This window comes from Dermacentor albipictus, chromosome 6, assembly GCF_038994185.2.
Source record: "Dermacentor albipictus isolate Rhodes 1998 colony chromosome 6, USDA_Dalb.pri_finalv2, whole genome shotgun sequence".
Taxonomy (NCBI): Eukaryota; Metazoa; Arthropoda; class Arachnida; order Ixodida; family Ixodidae; genus Dermacentor; species Dermacentor albipictus.
Genome location: NC_091826.1, coordinates 1247677 through 1273814, shown reverse-complemented (window position 1 = coordinate 1273814; position 26138 = coordinate 1247677). Strand labels below are relative to the sequence as shown.

Here is a 26138-nt window from a genome sequence, read left to right as displayed (position 1 = left end):
AAGGCACCTTTGGCACTTGCTCTGCAATCTAGCTAATAAGGAGAATACATATTTCAGGAGAGCACGTTGTTGGGCGAGTCGGTCGTACATACTTAAAGAAGGAAATTGTGCTAAAAAAGACACGGACGAGTAAGGACATGGATTGCGCCCGTCCATGTCCTTACTCGTCCGTGTCTTTTTTAGCGCAATTTCCTTCTTTAAGAATACATATCTTGCTGGCCATTGTCCCACTTGTGAACCATGTTTCCTTAACATGAAAATCCTAGGCAAGAGAAAGCTTAAAAGCGCTTGTGAAACGTTAGAGGCATTTTTTTTATCAGAAAAGCAGGTCAAGAGTGTGGAAGCGAAACATTGATTGCACTGTACATTGCAGAAATGAAATTCCTTTCATGCCTGGTTTAATCACTTCCTGTTTGACGAATTCCATTTTTTCTTGTAACGGTGCGTCTGCACAGCTTGCAAATTTATATGCCTGGGGGTCTGGCTTCAATAAAATCAATTGTTAGTTTGCGCCTGTGTGTCTTCCTTTCTGTTGTGCCGTCCTGTTGCGTGCTATATCAAGATGGTTCTCACATTTATATGGTTTAGATATATTCACCATCAGCATGCATGGGTATTTAACCCAGTCGGTAAGACACTTGGCTTCTGAGCGTGGTGTCATAGGGTTGAAAATTACCACTGGCAACGTTTCTCCTTTTGATTTTATTTTGGCTTTACATTAATTTCTTTGTAGCAATTAGTCTTATGTGACGCACGGGCGGGCAGATGGACACGTTTCTGCATTGGGTAGGCATGGAAGCGCTTATGCATTTAAAAAGTGCCTCTGGTAATGTGCACAAGTTAGTTAAATGCAAAAGTAGCATGATTTACTTGCTTTCGGAACATGCAGCACATGTTGCACTATGTAAATCAGTTGACTGTTAGCGCTCAAATTGCACACAGTTTGCAAAGAGTAAATGAGCATAGCCAACTTTTGATGAACATTTGAAAATACTGCTGGAACTTTAAGCCTGATGGCACAAATACCAGATGGTGTTGGGTGATGTGTGAACCCCCTGCTATGTTGAAAGCAGTTTGCTCTTCCCTTCATCAGCATAACCACTGTGTTCATACGAGCCATTGCCAAGAACTGGAGCCTTGTTGAGAATGGGCAAGGTCAATAGGACAGCTTGGTAGGCTACCTTAAAGACCAGCATATAGGTCGAGTAGGAATATAGGTTGTGACCCCTTACCTTGAAGTGAAAAAGATTTTAAAAAAATTGCCGGAACGCGTTAATTTTTCACAACAGCGCTGCAGATTCGTGGTGAATTAATTGCAGGTCGCCGGTAATGGGTGCGCATGAAGTTCCCTCACAGAGTTCACAAGTGCGCCCTCAAGCTGTGGATGTATGCACTGCACAAGATCCAAGAAGTGTGTTACATGGGTTTGATGCCAACAGTTTTCTTTTCCTGCCAATATCGCATGTTCTTTTCAGAAACGTCAAAATGGCGCTGAGCGGCCATGCCGCTGTTTGCTTTAGCAAAGTCTACAACCTTTATTTTGAACGTCGCTGAAAACTGTCTGTCACTACTCGTCACTCACCAGAGAAAAAACGAACAAATCCCACATGAGGTCAGTCGGAAGAGCGCACACAAGAAAACAAGGCAACAAGATCACATTTGTATATTGAAATGGCTTTAGTTATGTATTTGCCAACATGTGCACCCTAGCTTGCTAGAGGACAACTTTCATTCTGGTAAAGACTGCCATATAAGACGAGGGGTGACTATAGCCCGATTTCTTCAAGAAAATATCTTGGCTTATATTCTGGCTTATGTGGTACTTATGCGGCTTATGTGGCCCCATAAGCAGGACATCCACAAACTGCTGTAGTGGCCTCTCATTTCAAGTTGTGAACAGGAGGCAAAGAGGAAACATGAATGTGTCTTTAATCGCCACAACACTCCTTGTGCATTTCAGGTGGTGGTTACACAACTCCAAGCGTGTTTCTCCAAGGGCTTGCATCGATGCCTGGAGGCAGTATGCATCTTCCTCAGGTATCGTAATTCATTGAAGTAGCACACTACTTACACATTCAGGTTAGTGTATAGTCCCCAGATGCTTCAGTGTTCATGAACTTTTTTTTGTCCACTTCATGTCGGCCTAATAGCAGAAGAGGTCAGTGTTTTTCTAGCGAACATTGTTTAGACTTTGCTTTGTTGTGCTAATGTTTTAACCACGCATCTGAAGTAATTAAAACCAAGTGAGACAAAATAATTTTCACTAGGTATGATTTGCATAATGACAAATGGAAAATTCTGTAATTCCCTATTTATCCAAATCTATTCCGTTCCTTTTTTCAGAGAAAACGGACCCAAAAATTGCTTGCACATTGCCTGTACTATCACTTTCAAAAGATTTTGTGTGTCATTGTAATCGGTCCCAGCATTCCTCGCACTGTGCCGAGCTCTAGAACTAGAGCTCTAAATAATATCTCTAAATGTGACTGCTTGAGAATACTGCCCCTGTGTGCTTGTTATCCGTGACCAGTGATGAGCAAATGGTGACTACAACACGCCACTTTCATCACAAAAGCCTTTGTTTCTGATAGCGAACTTGGGGGGCATTGGCAGCATGTTACATTCAGATGCAATTTTATTTTCTCATAATAAGCCCTTGAAAATCGGCTGTGTATTAGAATAAAGTAAATACGGTAATCACCACTATTGTTCTTCACCAATTTTCACACTTGATTACTTCAACTCTTTTCCTACAGTAGAGAAAATTGCCATTCTTTATAGGTTACACTGAACTTTCCTTCGTGGAAAAAAAAAAGAAAGCACTCTAGAACTGGTACAGCGCAACATACAAAGGAAGAAACAAGTAGAGCCGGCCGGCTCGGCTTGTTTCTTCCTTTGTATGTTGCGCTGTACCAGTTCTAGAATGCAATACCAACTCGCCCAATCCTGAACCCTAGTGAGAAAAAAACACACTATTGCACTTGTAGTTTTATGTAATACATGAAAACAAAGCAGAATACATCCGCTTTTAAGGCAAAAACCTTCATTAATGAGATTTGTCGTGAAAAATATAAATTGACAAACACAAGGTTGTAAAATAAAGTTGAACAACACTTTAACGATAAGCTTGTATCTAAAAAGAAAAAAAGGCTAAAGAATTTCTGGAATATACAAAATGTTTCACTTTTTAATAACCACCATCTGCAAAGAAATTAAACTTTCCCTGAAAACTATTTGGGCTCCAAAAATTTTGGCCCTTAAGTTGGTTGTGCAAGCCATGCAGCAAAGCAGCTCCTTGATGTGAAACATAGGGGGACTTTGCGAGTCTTCTGGTATGTGTGAGGTGGCGCAGTGTGTCCGTGAGCAGCGTCGAAGGTCTCAAGTGGCGTATGAAACCATTGTTAGCAGACCAACCATTTCCAATGGCCACATTAGGGAAATGGTAACTATTTACTTGTACTAACGCACACTTTTTCCTGATAAAATGTGTCAAATTGTGTGCACATTCGAATAGAGTATGACCCTTAATCTGTATTGCCATATTGCCATCGGCTTTGCAAAATGGCCGCCATGTACGTGCTTCAAGCCCAGCTGCCATAGCTTTCTCCATGTGCTGCAGTAAGGGTGCTTAGGCAGTGCTTCCTTTGGCTTAGATCAGTGCACCGTCCGTATTCCAGTTTTCTGCATTTACTCTATCAGCATGGAAGTACCGACTGCAAAGACATGGCGAGTTCATCACGATGCCGCAATTAAAAGGAAAGCAATCACGTGTGCAAAGACTTATGGAAATTGGGCCGCATCACGGGCGTTCAGAGTTCCCGAAACTTGCATGCGGGACTAGCGCAAACGGGAGGTGTTCTACACCAGTGGCTGCTATGTACAGCGCGGCCGCGCAGCCCCTATCTTGAAAGTGATCTGCAACGGAGACAAGAGTGCGCATCTAGGCGCACCGCGCTGTGTTCTCGTCGCTTGGTGCGCGTTGAAGCAAGAGGCCACACGAAGGTGAATTCCCTCGCTCCTGCTACCGCACTTCCTCGCTCCAGCGTTTTGATAAAGAGTTTCTGCGGTCATTAAGAGGAAGCTTCAGCTCGGGCCCTACTCCGACACGGCCTATTCAAATACACGTAAAACGCAAAAACGTTTTTATGAGATAACCCCTGGACTGACTTTAATGAAATTTGTTGCATTGAAAGAGAAAGTTAAATTCTAGTGACTGTTGGAAGTGGAATTTCGATTTAGGGCTTGAATTTTCTTAAAACGATTTTCAAATATTTGACCGTATGAAAAAAATAGAAGCACGTAGTTTACAAATTCATAGCTCTGCATCAAGAGCTGATATGGTGGTTCTGTAAACGGCATCCATTAGATCATTCAAAGCGGACAAATTTAATACAGTAAAAGCTCGTTATTTCGAACCGCAAGGGGAAGCCGCTTCAGTTCGAATTAACGAAAGTTCGAACTAACGAAAGTGAAGCAGAGCAACAGTACACTGCGATTTGGAAGCAGTAGGGCATGTCAGAAACTTGGCGTGTCAGAAAGTGATGGCGTGTGCCGCGGGCACACGCCACCTTCAAGTCGAAACTCTGTTTCCGATTGTGCCACACCGCTGATGTCCACCGAAACAAACGTTAGCCGAGGCCTAACACCATCACAATGAATCACGACGGCCGATACCTCCTAAGCTGAAAACAGAGGTGCACAACCGATGAAGACTGCCGAGGCAAAGACGCCGAACATGTGAAGGCGGCGAAGGCCCTGATTCGTTGGTTCTTGATTGCAAGCGCAGCTGCGACGTACTTGATTAGCTGTGTTTTGGCGCTTGCCGTACCATCTCCACACAACATTAGCAGCTGTACAAGATTTGCAAAGCCTCCGAGATTCGAAACGGGCAAGAAGTCTCAGAGGTTACGTAGAACGGAGAGGCGGCAGCCGCCGCTGCCTTCTGGCTGACCCCGCGTCGGTTTGATTTTTTTTCCGATTTTGCCTTCTCTCGCCATTCTCTCCATTTCGGAGGCAATACAGCCTTGTGTGTAGGCAGTAAGCGCGTTTCTCTGGCCGTGTGCCAGGCGAGCGTAGTTCGAATTATCCGTGAGGGAACCTTCTCGCGTTCGAATTAACGGACTTTTTTATACATAGACTTTTGTGGAGCTTGGCCGGACCAAATCGTACAGTTCGAATTATCCATAAATTCGAATTATTGAAGTTCGAATTAACGAGCTTTCACTGTACGTCATTTCACATCTTACGTGAATTTGTTACGTTGGTTACAAGGGTTTTGCAAAAGTTGTATTTCCCTATTAAATTTTTTTATATTCAAATGTAACATATCAATTTTGTCCGCTTTAGATGTACTTTTAGGTACAATTCACAGAATTGTATTATCATTTTTTGTTGTTGAGTTACAGAGTTTGTGGGGAGCACTTGCTCCATTTCCTCCTGCGTACCCGCGGCGACCCGTTCGCACGTGGCAACGAGGCGCGCCGTCATGCACAACCCGTTCGCACGTGGCGACGGGTCGTGCCGGCGTAGACAGGGGAGAGAGGCACTACGCGCCCTCCGTTTCTTCGTCGCTCTCATGACGCGCGTACTCCCCTTCTCCTACGCGGCTCACGGGAAAGGGAGACGTATCCGGCGGGCGAGGAGGACTTCCCCTCGCAACAAGGTAAAAAGGCATAAAAGCGCGCGACCGGGAGAGACTCCCTCTCTTGGGACGCCGACGCCTTGGACTACCTGGACTGCACCTGCCGGATCCCGTGAGTGACCTCGTTTGTCTGACCCACCCAGACAACGAGGCAAGCCTTTTCCTACTTTTACTGAGAGGACGTCCCTCTGCGAGTGTTTGATATTGCTATTAGCAATAAACGTTGTTACCGTTGACACCGCTGTTTGCCTTATTCGTTCGAACCCGGCGTAGCCGCGATTCCCGCGCTACGGGTTGGGAGTACCACGGAGCGACTGCGTGGGGCTAGATCCGGAGCTCGCCTTCAGCCCTAGCCGCACGCAGAGTGGAACCCCCACAAGTTGTAAATTTGATAGTTTCGTATTTTGAAAATGTTTGATTTTTGCCAATTTTTAATAAAAGATTGACGACCTAACTCAAAAATTTGAAACCAACAGTCACTAGATTTTAAGTTTTTCTTTTAAATGCAACAAACCTTGTCCCCCGCAGGGGCGTCTGCGTCAGCAGGCGTTTGGTGTGTTGCGACACCACGTACCCGAGCACACGAGGGTTGGACCCTCCCGTGTGTAGCCGTGCGCGGCTTAGCCGTGTCTGGGGAAAAGGGGATCCTGGGGGTTGAGCCAATGCTGGGTGTTTGGACCTTTAAGGCCCCCCGGCGGAGGCAACACACCTCTTCGGCCTCGGCTTCACATAGACGGCACCTTCAGACTGACCCACCTGGAGGAAATCGGCAGTCGCCTTTTCCTGTGGTCCTCTCCAATCTTCGTCTTTCTCTCCCACTTTTCCATCTTTCCTGTCTTCTCTTCATTTCTTATTACTTCCGTATTTCCTGGCGGCAAGGGTTAACCTTGTGTAATATATCCAGTCTTGGATATATATATATATTAGGTTATAGTGGGAATGTGCCGCTGGCGTACACAGAATTTTTCTAATCCTGTGACGTCCCCAGGTTGGGCTCCGAGGTGGGCGGCGGGCATTCCTGCCGAACACAGTAATCCTATATATGGCTTCAAATTTCCCCACACTCCCTGATCGCTCCCTGAAGAAGGGGCGTACCGATGAAACCTTCAACTTTCTGATGAAACCAAAAGAAATATTTTTCAAATACCACGTAATACATAGTCAACATGAAACCAAGACAGTCCGTACGATATCCCCATTTGTGGTTGCAAAATGTCTGACAGAAGCAGTTGGCTCTGGTTAAAAAGTAACTAAGATGGGAAGTGGCGACCTTCTTCTGGAAGTGCATGACAAGCTTCAATACAGCAAACTGACTAAACTTGTTGCGTTTGGTGACATTCCTGTCTCTGTGGGCCCCCACCGGTCAATGAACACTGTGTGTGGTGTCATTTCTGATGACGACCTCCTTGAACTCAGTGAAAGCGAGCTGTTGGATGGACGGTAAGGCTGAACGTTGTAAAGGTGAAACGAATTAAGTTAAAATGTGATGAAAAGAAAATCCCAACAAACATGTAATAATAACGTTCGGAACAAGTGAACTGCCTGATTCGATAGAGACCGGATATTGTAAACTTCGTGTACGACCATACATCCCCAATCCACGCCGATGCTTCAAGTGTCAGCGTTTTGGGCATGGATCTCAGAGCTGCCGAGGGCGTGCTACTTGTGCAAAATGTTCATCTAAAGACCACACATCAGATAACTGTTCTTCCGCAACCCACTGCACTAACTGTGACGGAGACCACCCCGCCTATTCGCGATCGTGCCCGTCATGGAAGAAAGAAAAAGAAATAATCGAACTGAAGGTCAAACTAAACACTTCTTTTCCAGAAGCGCGCAAGCGTTTTTCTCTCCATCACCCATCGAATCCGTCCTACAGTGATGTGACGCGCTCGGGGGCAGCGCCACATCTTCTGGTGGCCGCGCAAGTCACACGGAGTGTGACGGCGGTTACGCCATCAGCCCCCCTGGCGGGAGCAGCCACTGCTCTTCTGCCCCCCTACCACGAAGGGCCAGCAGACCTCCGAGCCTGCCGGTCCCAGGGCCACTGCTCGTGCAGACAGACCCGAAAAACTCCCGAGAGTGCCCTCTGAGCGGTCGTCATCCAGCGCCTCTGAAGAGGCGATGGATGTAACAAAACCTTCTCCGGTGTCTCAGATGCCGAAGGAACGGCGTCGCTCCTTGGAGCGCGCCAACAAAAAGGAAATACCCCGCATCAAGGGGCCTTCAAAGGTCTCTTGAGCCAACCTAATTGATCTCTTGACACACACCATAAGACACTTACAATATGGACACACAGATAATGCATTGGAATGTGAGAGGTTTAATACACAATCTTGATGATATTAAGGAACTCCTTCGGAAGTTTAACACAAGGGTGCTGTGTGTACAAGACACACACCTCCAACCTTCACATACTAACTTTCTGAAACAATGTGCCATTTACCGCAAAGATCGCAGTGACGCTCTCGCCACGTCAGACGGTGTTGCTATTATAGTTGATAAGGGTATCGCCCGCCAACATTTACATCTGCAAACACCTCTTGAGGCAGTGGCAATCAGAGCCGTGCTATTTGATAAGTTAGTAACAGTTGGCTCTTTGTACATCCCTCCAAGCCATCAACTTTCCACAACAGAATTCCAGAGTTTTATCGTAGAACTCCTCGAACCTTACATTGTAGTAGGTGATTTAAACGCACATAAAACCCTCTGGGGAGATTCTTGTTGTGATGCGAGAGGGCGCTTATTAGAAAAGTTCCTTTTATCCTCCAATGCATGCTTACTAAACAAGAAAGAACCCACATTCTACAGCGTGGCGAACAAAACGTCCTCATCCATTGACTTAAGTATAACATCAAGTACAATAGTTCCATACCTGGAGTGGGACGTGATCAAAAATCCATATGGGAGCGACCATTTCCCAATTCTCTTAAAATTATCAAAAGGCGATAAGTGTTCCCCACATCTGCCACGTTGGAAGGTCGACTGTGCTGACTGGAGACGATACAGAGAGCTGACACATTTGACCTTGGATGACATCTGTACTCTCTCAATCGATGATAGAGTATCATATTTGATGGCATTTATAACTGATGCTGCATCAATATGTATCCCTCAAACGAATGAATCACCCTCTAAACGGCGTATTCCTTGGTGGAATGAGCAGTGTAAGGAAGCCCGCAAAAATCAAAATAAGGCTTATAGTCGCCTTCGCAACTGCCCAATTACCGAGAACTTGATCAGCTTCAAGAAAATAAAATCAGAAGGTAGAAGAATGCGCCGCCTTGCCAAAAGGGAAAGCTGGCAAAAATACATCTCTAGTAATAATTCTTATACAGGCGAAAGAAAAGTCTGGAACAGGGCGAACAAAATAAAAGGCTGCGAAACTCATCCTCTACCATTGGTAAATACACAAGGAGACACACTCATTGACCAAGCCGACTCTCTAGGGGTACATTTTGAAAGGATTTCTAGCTCATCCCACTATTCAGACACATTTCTGAGATACCGGCAACAAGCGAAACGACTGCCTCTGGGTCGGAAAGGAAATAGCAACCAATCTTACAACCGCCCATTTAGCATGGCGGAATTTCAGGCTGCGCTCAATGGCTGTAACAAATCCGCTCCAGGAAGTGACAGAATATTGTATATAATGATCAAACACCTACAACCTGAAACCCACAAAACACTACTGTCACTCTTCAACTCTGTATTCTCTGCTGGCTACATTCCATCCTAGAAGAGTTGACTGTTGGGCTAGTTGGTCGTCCATATTTGAAGTAGTAGCTTAGCGCAAATAAAACCACGGACACAAGGAAGACAGACAAGGACACTCTCACAACTCACAACTACTCACAACAGCTACTCACAACTGTTTAATGGAAGGAAGGATAGTGCATATATATATATCCTCTTGTCACGCATGCGCCTACCAAGCAGACGAGAAGCCGGTACATGCACATCAAAGGCGGTTGCTCAAGAAGTTAAATTCGGCATCCAGTAATGTGATGGAAGGCTCACTCACACATCTATCTCTATTCTTCTTGATAAAGAAGGCCTCAAGAGCGAGCCTGGAAGACGCGTTGCCGCTCCTGCCAAGAATAGTTGTCGCAGAAAATCGAGCGTCGCAGCCACACGCGGTAACATAAGCCACTAAATGTGCGCCCTTATCCTCTTTCTTCTTTAGTTTTTGCGCATGTTCCCTTAAACGGTCATTCCCACAACGCTCAGTTTGACCAATGTAGAGCTGCCCACAAGGGTGCAAGGGAATTGCATAAACAACCCCTCTGGAGCACTCAACAAAGGGCTTCTCATGCCTCGTGCGGCAGCCCTGCCTGCTTTTACAGCAAACTCGAGAACACAGCTTCGAAAGCTTGTTGGGCGCAGAGAAAACCAGAGGAATGCCATGACGGTTAGCAACCTTCTTAAGGTTGTGTGACACCTTGTGTGCATAGGGAATAACCTCTGGTCTTACCTTCGGTCGTTCGACCTCTGTGCTCGCCCTTCGTGCTCCAAGCTTTACTTTTTGCAGAAGAGACTCTACTATAGCATTGACGACCATCAAAGGGAAACCAGCGGCCAATAGGCGTCCAACTTGGTTCGTAAAACTAGATCGCATTTGGTGTGCGCACAATTTCCGTAAAGACGATTCCATGCAAAGACTACCAACCGCTCGCTTCACCACTTTAGAGTGTACGGAATCGTACGGCAGCAATTGCTTCATGGCTCGCGGTTGATAGGACCAGCAGACGTGGCCACCTTCAAAAGACAGTTTTAAATCTAAGAACTGCAGGCCTGTGTTGTCAGGAAGTTCATGGGTAAAAACAAGCCCTTGGCCTTGGTTGTTAAAAGCTTCTAAAATAAAAGCAGGGGATGTAAAGTCACCCTTATTGTTTAAAAGCACTAAGAAATTATCAACATACCTAAAAACTTTTACATACCTAAAAAAGTTTTTATTGGAAACAGATACTCTCAAAATCATTTGGACTGGTAATTTTTAGCACATGACTAACAGCCCTTCTAATAAAAGGGCTCTCTTGAGGTTCTACTATCGCTGTTATGTGTTGTCTTGTTCCATCATGTTTTTTTTTTAATGAAACCCAATTGCCATCGTCCATGCCCTAATCAGTGTCATCATTTTAGTACCTATTTATTTTACGCCATTTACAGCGACAGTTCTTAGGCCTTTATACAGCCATGTCACATTTACCATGATGAATCCACTGTCCACTGCATTCACAATACATTGTCAAAATAACCTTTTGGCATGGCACTCTTTGGCCATACTTGGCCCTTGCGCCATTAAACACCACATATCATCATTAACAAACCTCGTAAAATTTGGTGCAGTGGTTGCCGAGAAAAATGAATTCTCCTTTTACATGTATTTAGACAGGAGCACCCGACCTAAAGCTTCCTCTTAAGTGAGACGTGTTTATGTTTGCTTGTGCTTCTACTTGTGCTACTACTGTCTACTAATCTGCTATAGTAATCGATGCTTCGCTTTTCAGACGAAACTGCGACTTTTTTCATTTATCGCAACTTTAATGCAGTGGGAGTAAATCTTTGCTTTTCCAAATGAAAGTTGTATTTCTGTATGAAAGAACGAGGTGTGTGGCACTGTAAAGGACTTTTATTTCTTTAGGTCATTGCAAACAGGTGTGCATTACAATCGAGGACACATTAGAATCAAGTAAACACGCTAATGAGCATTTGTGCAGTTTCTGAATAGACCGATCTTGCCACAAGTTGCGCTACACCACCGCTGCCATGGTGCATGCCAGTAGTTGTAACACTCCGGCTGTGTTGCCACACAGGGAGCATTTACGAAATGTGAAATTCAAGCCTTTTTGGTCATATGCAATGTTTTTTTCAGTGGTGCATTCTGACAGGATATTTATTTATTTGTTTATTTACCCACAAGACTAATGGCATTGCAGAGGGGAGTGGGGGAAAAAATACAATAGTAAAGAGAACAACATAGTGAGTTATAATAACAAACAGGCATGTACTTAAACAATGGTGGTGAACTGAACTGAACTGAACTGAACTGAATGGCGGTTAGTGCCTCGCGAGAACGTTGGTTATCAATGATTGATGCGATGTCAGCAGGAAGGTGGTTCCACTCAATTGCTGTGCGTAGAAGAGAAGATTAGGAAAATGTTTTAATTTTACAAAATGGAATACCTACCTTATGGCAATGATCAATGCGATGGAACATATATTGCAGTGATAGAATAAATTTGTCGTGAACGGTATGATAACAGATGTTATGAAATAAATTCAAGTGGCCATGTTTTCGATGCGTGGCTAGAGACAGAAGGGAAAGGCTGGCTTTCATGGCTGTTATGCTAGCAGTGCTATTGTAGTTGGAGAGAATGAAACAAGTTGAGTTATTTTGAACAAGTTCCAGGGCAGTGAATAATTTTACATGTATAGGATCCCAGACAGAAGCAGCGTATTCAAACTTTGGTCGTATTAATGTTTTGTAAAGAGTTAGTTTAACTGAAGAAGGAACAATTGAAAAGTTGCGACATAAGTATCCTAGCATACGGTTAGCATTGGTAATGTTTTCTATCCACTGTCCAATTTAGATTCCATGATATATGAACACCTAAGTATTTATAAGATGTGATAGATTTTTGTGGAACGCTAGAATCCGTCACAGTAGTCCTTCTCAGTATACAGTATAATACTTTACAGTATAGTAAATGACTATACGATTGCTTGCCTGTGTGCTGCAATAAAATACAAAGAAAAAACCTTTTAAGAGGAAGCTTCAGCTCGTCCACCATTGTAGAGTAGTGGCTATGGTGGTATACCGCTGTGCCCAAGGGCGCGTGATCAAATCCCAGCCGTTGCGGCCGCAATTTCGTGGAGTTAAAATGCAATTAGCACATGACTGGGGTAGTTGGAGAAGCATGGGAGAGGCCTTTGCCCTGCAGTGGGCGTAATCATGATGATGATGATGAAAAAATGGCCAAGTAATGTGCAGTGAATGTGCGTTAAAAAAGCCTGGGTGGTCAAAATTAATCAGTCCCTCATTATGGCATGCCTCATAATCATGTGGTTTTGGCTCGTAAAATCACATGATATACAAGGTGTTTTTTTTAGACATTACAGATTTTTTATAAGGCTATAGGTGTGGCGGTGGCGTAGAGCGTGCAGCGGTGGCGTAGAGATAGAGCATCCGCCTCGCGTGCAAGAGGACCATGGTTCGAATCCCGGTGCTGGCAACTTTCCACCAAATAAAAAAAAAAATTCATGTGTTGATGAAATTGCATAAACAGGCCTGGAGTGTGGCCTGATCCCGGTGACCAGAACCGGTAACGCACTCCCTCAACCAAGGAGGATTGGCCACCCTGGTGCAGTACTTGGCCACAACCTCCTATATGAACACAACAATCAAACCCCGGCCCTCAGTCCCCAGCAGCTGCGAAGCAACTGACCACGGCGGCAGTCAGACCTACTACGCAGCAGAGGGTGCTAAGAATCCCTGGCTCCAGAAAGGCCGCCATTGTAATCTGAACCTGGCAACGTTTAACGCTAGAACGTTATCTAGTGAGGCGAGTCTAGCAGTGCTATTGGAGGAAATAGAGGGCAGTAAATGGGATATAATAGGGCTCAGTGAAATTAGGAGGACAAATGAAGCATATGCAGTGCTAAAAAGCAGGCACGTTCTGTGCAACGTGGCTTAGTGGAGAGACGAGAACTAGGAGTCAGATTCCTGATTAATAAGACTATAGCTGCTAACATACGGGAACTCTATAGCATTAATGAGAGGGTGGCAGGTCTTGTTGTGAAACTTGATAACAGGTACAAATTGAAGGTCATACAGGCGTGTGCCCCTACATCCACTCATGATGACCAGGAAGTCGAAAGCTTCTATGAAGATGTGGAATCGGCGATGGGTAAAGCCAACACAAAATACACTATACTGATGGACGACTTCAATGCGAAGGTAGGCAAGAAGCAGGCTGGAGACAAGGCAGTGGGGGAATATGGCATAGGCACTAGGAATAGCAGGGGAGAGTTATTAGTACACTTTGCAGAACGAAATCATTTGCGGATAATGAACACCTTCTTCCGCAAGCGGGATAGCCGAAAGTGGACGTGGAGGAGCCTGAATGGCGAGACTAGAAATGAAATGGACCTTATACTCTGCGCTAACCCTGGCATCATACAAGATGTGGACGTGCTAGGCAAGGTGCGCTGCAGTGACCATAAGATGGTAAGAACTCGAATTAGCCTAGACTTGAGGGAATGGAAGAAAATGGTACATAAGAAGCCGATCAATAAGTTAGCGGTAAGAGGGAAAATAGAGGAATTCTGGATCAAGCTGCAGAACAGGCATTCGGCTTTAACTCGGGAAGGGGACCTTAGTGTTGAAACAATGAATGACAATCTTATGGGCATCATTAAGGAGTGTGCATTTGAAGTCAGTGGTAACTCTGTTAAACGGGATACCAGTAAGCTATCGCAGGAGACGAAAGATCTGATCAAGAAACGCCAATGCATGAAAGCCTCTAACCCTACAGCTAGAATAGAACTTGCAGGCCTTTCGAAGTTAATCAACAAGCGTAAGACAGCTTACATAAGGCAGTATAATATGGATAGAATTGAACATGCTCTCAGGATCGGAGGAAGCCTAAAAGCAGTGAAGAAGAAACTAGGAATTGGCAAGAATCGTATGTGTGCTTTAAGAGACAAAGCCGGCAATATCACTACTAATACGGATGAGATAGTTCAAGTGGCTGAGGAGTTCTATAGAGATTTATACAGTACCAGTGGCACCCACGACGATAATGGAGGAGAGAATAGTCTAAAGGAATTTGAAATCCCACAAGTAACGCCGGAAGAAGTAAAGAAAGCTTTGGGAGCTATGCAAAGGGGGAAAGCAGCTGGGGAAGATCAGGTAACAGCAGATTTGTTGAAAGCTGGTGGGCATATTGTTCTAGAGAAACTGGCCACCTTGTATACGCAATGCCTCATGACTTCGAGAGTACCGGAATCTTGGAATAACATAATCCTAATCCATAAGAAAGGAGACGCCAAAGAGTTGAAAAATTATAGACCGAGCAACTTACTGTCCGTTGCATACAAAGTATTTACCAAGGTAATCGCAAATAGAATCGGGAACACCTTAGACTTCTGTCAACCAAAGGACCAGGCAGGATTCCATAAAGGCTACTCAACAATAGACCATATTCACACTATCAATGAGTAGGAGTGTGCGAATATTGAAATTTTCGTATACGAATCGAATGCGAATAAGGCGAAAAACTGTCTTCGAATATCGAATCGAAAATCTAATATATGTGTAGTATTAAAAAATTGCAAAACGAGGTAACAATAGCTTTATTAGCCTTGTAAAGATAATATTGCATTTTACGAGGTAGCTTCAGGTTAAAGAGGCACTCATTATACGTAATGCACTCAGGTAATGTCAGGTAATGCTATGTCAGGTAAACGTTTGTTACAGATTATCGCGAAGGAAAATTGGCTGCTCAACATGTTCACAAAGTAAGGGCTCTCTATGCACTGTGACAACATTTGTCCAGGTAACATCTTTAGGTGCATATTTTATTGCGCATACTTACAAAGCCCGAAAGTACGTCATATATTGTTATGAAAGAGCCCTGGAATAAAGCTTGGTAAAAAAAAAATCGAAACTGATCATGTCTCATGGGCCTGATGCAGATAGACTGGAACAGAGCGTACACATTCATAGTAAGGTTCGTTACAGCACTTAAGATCACAGTGCTGTAACGCTGTGTCGTCGTTTGGTACCTTCTTTTGTCCTTGTTTTGTGTTGCGCTGTAAAGAACCTTACTATGAATCCCAACCAACTGGCCCAACTTCCCATCTTGATGCAGAGCATACAGATTATGAGCGGATCACGTGAAGCTCTCAGTGAATAAACATGTTCTTAGGAGAATGTGGAGCAAGCATATAATTCGTTAATTGCTAAATTATTCACAGTCTGGCCAAATATTCTCCGTTTCGACCATTATTCGGCCATTCTCGAACGTTCGGGAATTTACGAATATGCTTTTCTCGAATCGAATACACTTCGAATAAGGAAAATATTCGATTCGTATTCGAAATTTCGAATATTCGCACACCCCTATCAGTGAGGTGATAGAGAAATGTCTGGATTATAACCAACCCTTATATATAGCTTTCATTGATTACAAGAAAGCGTTTGATTCAGTCAAAACCTCAGCAGTCACGGAGGCATACGGAATCAGGGTGTAAAAAAAAAAAATTATGGGGTTTTACGTGCCAAAACCACTTTCTCATAATGAGGCACGCCGTAGTGGAGGACTCTGGAAATTTCGACCACCTGGGGTTCTTTAACATGCACCTAAATCTAAGTACACGGGTGTTTTCACATTTCGCCCCCATCGAAATGCGGCCGCCGTGGCCGGGATTCGATCCCGTGACTTCATGCTCAGCAGCCCGACACCATAGCCACTGAGCAACCACGGCAGGTGGAATCAGGGTGTAGACGAGCCGTATGTAAAAATATTGAAAGATATCTGTTTAATGTTTAATGAAATGAAAGATATCTGTTTATATGTTTAATGGGCAGGCAATAAGCGCACGGCCACAACTGGTACACTAAAAAAAAAATGGTGACAGTACACTTCCAAGTAGTCACAACGAAACATAGTTACACTACTTAAGATGTATAAAGTTGATACACTTGGTTGCGAAACAATGCGTGATCGGTTACTGAAATGATTTCGTTGGGAAGATCATTTCATAATGTTATTGCTCTGGGCAGTGTCGATGAGTTAAATGCTTGCGTGTGGCCGTAGATGCGTTTGAAAGAGCGATGGTTGTTTAATCGATTGGACATGTGCATGGGAGATTCTAGGGATAGAGGTTAAAAATAAGCGCAGTTTATATACTTGTGTAGCAAACAAACAATAGCGACAGGATGACATGTGTTTAAGGATTCGAGAGTATTATCAGTTTTTATTTGAGTTATGCTTAGATGACGGCTGTATTTTTGAGAGATGAAACGAGCAGCACGGTTTTGTATCGCTTCGATCATGGAAATTGGATATTTTTGATGAGGAGACCAGATCGATATGTGAACTCGAGCTGAGGATGGACGTATGTTAGGTAGGCAAGTTTACGTACATTGGTCGTGCAGTTTCGTAAATTACGACGTAAGTAATCCAAAATTCTGGAAGCCTTGGCACAAATGGTGGTGATGTGCAAGGCCCAGGAAATATCATGTGCTAGATGTACGCCTAGGTACTTATATTATGGAGCTTTGGATACAGGTAGAGTATCTAAGACATATGTAAAAGTAGAATTACTGCGTTTGCGACTGAAGGTTATGAGCCTGCATTTAAATATGTTAAGGGACATAAGCCAGATTTTGCACCAATGGGAAATAATGTTAAGGTCATTTTGAAGAGCGATATGGTCTTCGACATCTGTAATTGTACCTTATATGATACAATCATCCGCAAATAAGTGCATGCATGATGATATGTTGAGCGGTAGGTCATTGATATAGATAAAAAATAAAAGGGGCCCTAGAACACTTCCCTGAGGAACAACGGAAGATACGTGGCAACGGGGGGAGGAAAAGTTAACTACTGTGGAACTGTTGATGGAGAAACAGGAACTTCTGGATCCAAGTTTATGTAAGTCTAGTCTAAGGGCTGGTAATTGGGATATTAGTCGACAATGAACTACGCGATCAAAGGCTTTAGAAAAATCAAGGAACATGCAATCAGGTTGTTTATTGGCATCCATGCTGAAGTATAAGTCGGTGGTAAATTCCAATAATTGTGTGTCACAAGAAAAATATTTTCTGAATCTGTGTTGATTAGACAAAAAAAAAGTTGTTTGATTCTGGGTGACTGAAAAATGAGACGCGATAATATGTTCCAGCAGCTTGCAACAAATGCATGTGAGCGCGTATCAGATCATAATTATCGGGTGAATGGCTGTCACCGCTTTTGAACATGGGGATGATTTTCAGAACCTTCCAGTCAGCTGGTAGCTTTCCTGACATTAAGGATTGGTTGAATAAATAGGATATTTGACTAGAAATTGACGAGGTATTTTGTAATATATTAGAATTGATATTATCTACACCGGCCAATGTAGATAACTTTAGGTTAGCAATGAGGTGTGAAATGCCATCAGCAGTAATGGTAATGGGTTCCATAAAGTGCTAGTCATATTCAGGTACAAATGGCGTGTTGGAATGATCTTCCCGTGTAAACACTGAAGAGAATAAATTTTGAAATTTGAGTGGGCATTTACTGTCCGATACTGGTGCTTGGTTATCATCGTACTATTAAATACGATCAGAGTTGTGGTCAGGGGACACAGATCGCCAGAACTTTTTACAATTGTGTTGAAGGAGAGAGGGCAGGTCGTTGCAGTAATACTTTTTTTTTTTAGCATCGCATATTACTTTAGTATGTGTTTTAAGGAATTCTTTGTATTTTTTGAATGCCGAAGGATCACACCCATGTTTTGTGGTGCGATACAAGCGCTTTTTTGTGTTTTGTAGTCTACGTAGCAATCGATTGAACTAAGGATTTGTCCTGCCATTAGTAATCGTTCTTAAGGGAACGTAGAGATCAATCATAGCTGACATTTGGTTCCTATACAGTGCCCAGTTTTCTTCGGTTGTGTGATCAGTAAAGTTAGGTAAAAGTGTCTCATTAAAAAAGTGTTCCAGATCAGAATTCATATCAATGTAATTAGCCCTGCTGAAGTCGCGAATTCCTTTGGTGATTGATCCTGCATGGGCTAGTGGGACGTGAAGTGTTATTTGAAGCAATTTATGATCACTGAAGCTATCTATGTAGGATATTGTTTCTACAGTTTCGGGGGTATTGGTTAACACTATATCAATTATATTTGATTCTTGAGTGGGCTTGCTTACAACCTGGAACAAATTAAAATCTAAAGTAAGGTTGAGAAAATTTGTTGAGTGGCGGCATGATAAAGACAAGGAAAGCCAGTCTATTTGCGGAAAGTTGAAATCACCGAGAAGGTATACTTGATCTGAATCGAAGGTTGTCTGAAAAATGTTGATCGCCGGTAGCAAGCACCGTTCAATATTTTCTTTGTTGGGGTCAGGCACGCTACTCAGACTATCTCAAGAGATGAGTTTGTAGGGATGGAAAACGAAGTAAGAGATTTCTTAATGCCTATCAGCACACTGCCTCCCCGTCATGCCACACGATCTCTCCGATAGACGTTGAAGTTGTTGTAGTCTGTAAAAATTTCCCTATCGTGCGTTTCGGGGTGTAGCCAAGTTTCTGTCAAAATGACAGCATCTGAGTCATTGTCTTCAAGAAAAGAACAAAGGTATTCCTGTTTTGGCATCAAACTGCAGATGTTAGAGTTATTGAGAAGCGTGAAACTGATGTAGTGGGACAGGGTTTAGCGTGATCTTGCAGATAGTTCTTTTGTGGCTATATTTTATATTCTACGACAGAATCTGTAACATGGTCATAAATACAGGTTGTTTTTCCTATGTGCAGCGTATCGCCGAAATTTTGGATGACTTTTTGAGCGGTCGCACGAAGTCTAACAGCTTCTTCCGTGCTTGCTGCGTACGCAGCAAAAAATCTTCCCCTATTGAGTATCCCGTATCTTTGAGCTTAGGTGCAGAGGACAAAATTAACTGTTTGTCTTTGAATGCAGCCAGTTTAGCTATTATCGGTCTGGTTTTGTTATCCGAGAACCTACTGAGACGATGCGCACGCTCGAACTTATCACTAGTAAGTGATACTTCGAGGTGCTCAGAGAAAAAGCCAATCACCTTTTGCTCGAACGCAGCCCAATCTTCCCTTTCATCGTCCTCTAAGCCAAAGAATAAAAGATTTGACTGCCTAAGCCTGTTTTCTGTATTTTCGCATCTGGCCGATACATTCCGCAATTGACCCTCCACATCTCGAACAGCATTCACTGACGTAGAAGTTCCAGAAGGTTCGGCGCCACTGAGCGATGTAATGGTTGTTTCTAACATTACAACCCTCGTAGTTAAGCCTTTAATTTCATGGTCAGCTGCTTCCTGCTTTTCCTTCACTCCTTTCAATTCGCTCAAAATCGTCACCTGCCCGGTCTCAAGTCTACGCATGGATTCTAGAAGTGAAGTCATAATTTCCTCCTGAGTGCCTGGATCCTTTTCTGCATCACCGGAAAGTAACAGAGCACTCTGAATAACCGAACACACACATATGATGACTGAAACAAAAAGCGCTTGGCCTTAACGTACATTTCTAAGGGGCATGACACTGCAAATAAACAGTAGTAACTGCTCCTTACGCAGGAAACATGGCTCGGGTAACTATCCTGGAAAAAGCGAAATGATGAGCATGGCATTCTTGCAGCAGCATCGTGCCCGAATGCGAAGTCCACCAGTGGACGTTTAAATAGGCCACTTATGAGGCAGATAGCCGTAGCTTCCGGTGATGTGCCGGGTTGCCAGATGGTTAATCTGGTTGACCCCAAACTTGGCCGGGTTGCCAGATGGTTAATCCGGTTGACCCCAAACTTGGACAGTGAAGACGAATTCCGATGCAAACCCTCGGAAACAGGAGACCACCAAGTAGGGAGCCAGGTGATGCAACCCCAGAGGAGTGCGGCCTGGAAAAAGCAAAATGAAGAGCGTGGCCTTCTTGCAGCAGCATCGTGCCCGTTTTAAATCTTGATTGTGTCACCTAATTTGAGATATTGCTACACGCATGCGGCATTTGAATGTTTGAACGAGGCACGTGGGCGCCATCACTTAAGAAATTAGAAGGAAGATGAAGAACGAACTATGTTCGCGCGGTGAATCTAACTGGTCATCGCTGCAACCGCTTTTGTAAATATAACGTGTAAATAGTTGCTCGTCTTACTGACTCGTCCTTCGCGTGGCATTGTGGTGGAGGGGGAACGTTCCCCATCCTTGCCACAGAGCTCCAAAGCAGCTGCACCATCGTCTTCTCAGCCGTGGCTTCCGATGGAACCATCCTGTCGCCACCTACACCTGCGGCGCCAAGCACAATGTACGTTACAATTCCTAGTCTCTGTGATCCTGGGATATTTTCCGCAAAAATTGGCATGGACATCGACGACTGGCTCAGTATGTATGAGCATGTTATCCAAAGCCAATACTGGGACCCTATCATCATGCTTGCCAATGTGATTTTTGATCTGGACGGGACACTGCGTGTCTAATTTCACACCTGTGAGGTCAAGCTCTCCAGCTGGGACATTTTCAAAGAGAGGCTTCAATGCCGTCGCCCCAACCTCGCCGCTCTTCCTCACCAAACTGACGGACGGAAAACTAGGCCATGCAGGTCTTGGAGGTAGTGCTGAATCACGTTCGTCCTGTCCAAATCCTTCGTTGACACTCCTCGCCAACACGAACCAAATTAAAGTAGATGTAGATGGTGTTCCGTTGATGGCGTTAATTGATACTGGAGCCCAAGTGCCCATAATGAGTGCTAACCTATGTCGTCGCCTCAAAAAAGTTCTTATGCCTGCCATCACTCGAGCTGTACACGAAGCCAATGGCGCCACTGTTGCCGTCAGTGGTATGTGCACTGCTCGCATAGGAATTGCTGGCTGCCAAGTTCCAGTCCTGTTCACCGTGCTGACCAGTTGCCCTCATGACCTAATCTTTGGGCTTGACTTTCTGATGACACATTCTGCCCTCATCGACTGTTCCACCGGTACATTGTGCCTCGAGCTTCCTCTTCTTTCAGATATTCGCCCCACCAAACAACCGAACACCCTCTGCACTACAGCGTTTGTTTGCTTACCTCCAAAAGCCCTAACCTTCGTAGAATTGGCCTCAACGGTAACTGTGCCTGATGGCGACTATATCGTCACACCTATTCGTGATGTCCTCCTGGCGTGCGGCATCTCTGGGCCACACTCAAGAAAAGAGAATGAAGAATGAACTGGGCTCGCGCGGTGAATCTAACAGGTCAGCACTGCAACCGCTTTTGTAGATATAACATGTAAATAGTTGCTCGTCTTACTGACTCGTCCTTCGCGTAACAATATTTATAATTGAATTTCAGTGCTAAATCCAGGTGATATTGGAACCAAGTGCCGTGAGAATGCAGGAAAGGTCGCCCTGTTATCAGAGAGGACCAAAATGCCCAGTGACAAGTGCAAGAAATTTGAAACTCTGCTAGTCGCAGCAGCTATTGATACGGCACGCTTTGCCTGCTAGCATATGCGGCATTGTGCAGTGACGTAGCTAGAAATTTCGTTCGGGGGTTGGTCTCACGTTACAGCTCGGCCTCCTCCCTACAGAATGTGTCGAGGGATCAAATACATGAATATTAACTGCATTGCCATTCCCAGAAATGCTGCAAACGAATTCTTGAACGCTATGCACTGTCAAGACAAGTAAAATATGTTTTTTTTATTTAAATAATACACTCAGTTGTCCCAAAAATTGTGCCCGAAATAACTCATATCAATGTTTCCATGTTTCTTTGTCTATTTAGTAAGTAAAGAAAATACCACACAAACTTCAGAATATATCAGTTCGAAACCAGCAAACCAGTGCATGCTGCTGATATGAAGAATGTAAAGGCCATGAAATGAACAGGCTAAGGACAAATATTTTAAGGAAACATTGTCATTCAAGAACCTTGTTTACATTTTTGTACATATGCAACAGCCAGGGAAAAATCTCATTGACACTGTCCTTTGTTCTAATGTATTTCGCAGGAGCTTTCAGCGGTCGCGCATTGTAAGTAATTGCTCGGAAATTACACTCTCAACAGAGAACACATATAGAAAGCAGCAGTTCTACAAAATATACGAGGGCGAGGCAAATGAAAGTGAGCCAATGCGAATGTATTGTTATGCACGAACGAGACCGTTTATCACCCTTACGGATGAATGGGGCTGTTTACTTTAGGTCGCAAAGGTGTGCACAAGAGCGGCCAGCTGGTTGATCAACTCCGCGTCTTTCTCTTCTTCCTTCCCCCACTCGGGACCGCAAGCATGTTCACCGGTCTTCGTTTTCTTCATGCGTAACATTCCTCAGACGAAGCCCGCCGGGCGAGTCAATCCATTTATCTTGACGTGAACAATTTCAAGCGGGCGACATGGACCACTTGGGTCTTGGCAGCTCTCCTACCAGTCGCCGTGAAGCGAGCTATGTTATAGGTGACTTCCGTGAGTCTGTTAATAATAACAAATGGTCCCCGCGTTTCCGTACTGGAGTCCACAGCCATACAAAATCACCAGGGCGATAGGTTACGGGACGGTGCCGAATGTCGTAGCGTGCTTTTGATCTGTCCTGCGATGCCAAAGTGCGCAAACGAGCAATACGACGAGCTTCTTTGGCAAGGCAGAGAGTCTCGGCGACAGTGGGATTTTCGTGACTACAGAAAGGGAAAACAATGTCGATTGTGTACCGGGGTGGCTGTGCCTACAGCAGGAAAAAAGGGCTATAGCCGGTAGTTTCGTGCTTGGCGGTGTTGAACGCATACGTGATAAAAGGCAGTACATCATCCAAGTTCTTGTGGTCAAATGAAACATACATAGATAGTATGTTTACAATTGTTCGGTTGGAGCACTCCATAAGCCCATTTGTTTGTGGATGGTATGGTGTCGAGTGACGCAAGTGGGATTCACACAAACGAACCAGGTCCTCTACGACATCCGCTGTGAATGGTCGTCCACAGTCGCTGATGATCATGCGAGGCGGACCATGTCGCAGGAGGACATATTGCAGCAGGAATGTTGAAACGTCAGTGGCAGTTGCGGAGGGCACGGCCGCTGTCTCGCAGTAGCGTGTGAGGTAGTCGACGCAAACAACTATCCAACGATTTCCCTTGGCTGATTTTGGAAAAGGGCCTACAAAGACAAACTATAGACAAACTGAGTACTTTACTTAAAGTAGCCTCCATGAGCATTGGGACCTTTGTCCCACTGACTAATGAGTCATGTGATTCCCATCACAAAACTTCTTTGGCTGCTGCTTCAAAATGTCTGTAACTGACTTTTTCACATCATCTTCAGACACAAATGAGGTTTCTTTGAGCTGTTCATTCAATTTCCCCAAAATATGGATGTCTTAAGGCGACAGGTCTGGGCTGTGTGGTGAATGTTGCAGCGTTTTTACACTTGAACTTTGCCAGTTCTGTGTTAACCACACCAGTGACCTGGGGACGGGTACTGTCGTGGAGCAAGACGACCCTATTCGTCAGTTTTCCACGTCATTGGTTCTTGATTGCGACACGCAGCCGATCTGGCATTTCACAATACCGGAAACGATTGATAGTCTCTCCATGTTTAGCAAATTCGATCAGTAATGGCCCCTACGATCAGAAAAGAAAGTTAACAACACCTTCCCGGTAAAAATGATGGCCTTTGCTTTCTTTGGCGGTGGTGAATTTGAATGTTTCCACTGTAAGCTTTTCCATCAAGTTTCAGGCTCGTAGTAATGACACCATGATTCTCCCTCAGTCACAATTGCAGACAAGAAGTCTTCACCCTCGTTGTGATACCGGATAAGAGGAGTCGAGGCAGTGCCAAACCTCTCCGTCTTCTGGCAGTGGTTCAAAATCTTGGGCAACCATTGCGCCCACAAGAGCTGATAGCCAAGAGGTTCATGAATTATGGTGTGAACTGAACCGTGTCTGATGTTCACATGCTATGCCATTGCATCGATGCTTATCCTCCGTTCTTGTCTAATCAGCTCATCAACCTTTGCAATTGTGTTGGGAGTGATTGCACGGTGGCTTTGGCCCGGTCTTGGATCGTCTTTGCAACTTTCACCTCCTTTTTTTGAACCGTTTGCTCCAATGCTTCAGAGTGGTCAATGAAATGCAATGTTTAACTTAAAGGCAGCCATAATGCTACTAATTTCTTTTTGGGAAACACCTTCGGCTGTCGAAAACCTCACAACACCATGCTGTTCAACTTTTTGAGCAACCATTATGTCACGTAACGATCTTCAACCCAGTGTGGTATGAAGAACTTTATTTAGGTCCTGAGGGATCAGTCTGGGACTGATGCGGGCCGCTCCCATGTAGGGACAGAGAGGCCGAGCCCCTCTGCCGTTACACTGGCCCTCTGGACAGCCCTGAGTTCGTCCGCCAGCACTTCACTGTGCAGCATCCGCTGCCACCACTGTTCACCTTGAGAACCATCACTGCCCAACGCCAAGCAGCGCCAAAGCATGTGTTCTAAATTGAGCGAGCCCCCACACTCACAATAAACTGAAACCCCGCTGTCCAGATTAATTTTATTCATGACGACCACGTTAGGGTAGGTTCGTGTCTACAGAAGCCTGTGACCTATTTAATTTAGAATGTGGCAGGGGAATGCCCTGCACCCTAAGTAATGGTGCTTGGTGATCTCGTTGTAGGTTAACAGCTGGTCCCTGAACTCAGGAGCAGGAGATCCAGCCTCCTCAGGGAGTACACAATCCTCATGCGTCCCTGTGCGCCACCTCGAGGTTACGCGGGGCTCCCTCCACTGTCCCAATGTGCACCGGGGACCAAGTAACTGTATGCGAAGTGATATCGCTACCCTGCAGCAGTCTGTTAGCCGGTACCGCAACAAGTCCCCTCGAGAAGGCTTTAATTGGAGATCGCAAGTCACTAAACACCAAAACTCTTATTGAATCAGTTAGTGCTAGAACAATAGCCACCTGCTCGGCAACCCAGTGTGAGAGGTGCCTGTGTGCTACCCGCATGCCTTGCAGATAATGTACCGAATCATTATTGCACAGGGTTTGTTGGCTCACTTTTTGACTCGCCCTCGTACATTAGAAATACGAAGGTACAGTGGAATATCCAAATGCAAAGATACTGCTTGATAAAGGGCAAAAGAGTCACTGGAAACATAGTTCGCTGCACGTGTACACAAAACCTCGCAAAAAGAAAATAGAATATTTTTAAGTCTCCGATATATAAAGGTATCTAAGAAAAAGTTGATGTATATAGTGCGTCAAACAAGGCAAAGAAACATGTTGTGAAATCAGAGATTCACAATATCCTGAGGCCCCCCCACTCCCTTCACTTCCCCTGATAATCACACACGATGGAAGGCTGCACGCTTCCTCCCTACTTTTCCCCCTTGCGCACACAAGACTGAGCCACCATCTTCGGCTCACCCATGCCACTCCCCCTCCCACCATGCTTTCACTCGCACATACAGCATGCGGCAGGCGATCACGCCCTTGGACTTTATTCGGAACATGAGGGCGACGGCGACGACACGAATGCACCTGGAGTTCCCACATAATTGTTATCGCAATAATATACCAAATGTATTCGACAAATGAAGCATCTCGTGGCCCATTACTTTTCGCAAAAGAAGTATGAAAATCGAACATTCACCATGCGACGATTCGCTGCGCCGGAACCATGTCCTTTTTTTTTTTCTTCTTTTTTGGGGGATGGAGGCACCGAAATGAAAAAATGCGAAGGCAAGCATGTTGGCCACAATCGAACGCCTACATTGGGCACCTACCAGAGGAATA

The 26138-nt window shown here is 44.6% G+C and overlaps 1 protein-coding gene across 3 annotated transcripts in view; it reads left to right on the top strand.

Moving 5' to 3' along the window:
• LOC139060739 (stromal membrane-associated protein 1) overlaps positions 1–26138 on the top strand; it is a 208475-nt gene that overhangs the window by 142454 nt on the left and 39883 nt on the right. For all 3 annotated transcript variants that reach the window (XM_070539806.1, XM_070539805.1, XM_070539804.1), the window contains exon 8: positions 1961–2037. In XM_070539806.1, the coding sequence (XP_070395907.1) occupies positions 1961–2037 (77 nt within the window). The remainder of the gene's footprint in view (positions 1–1960; positions 2038–26138) is intronic.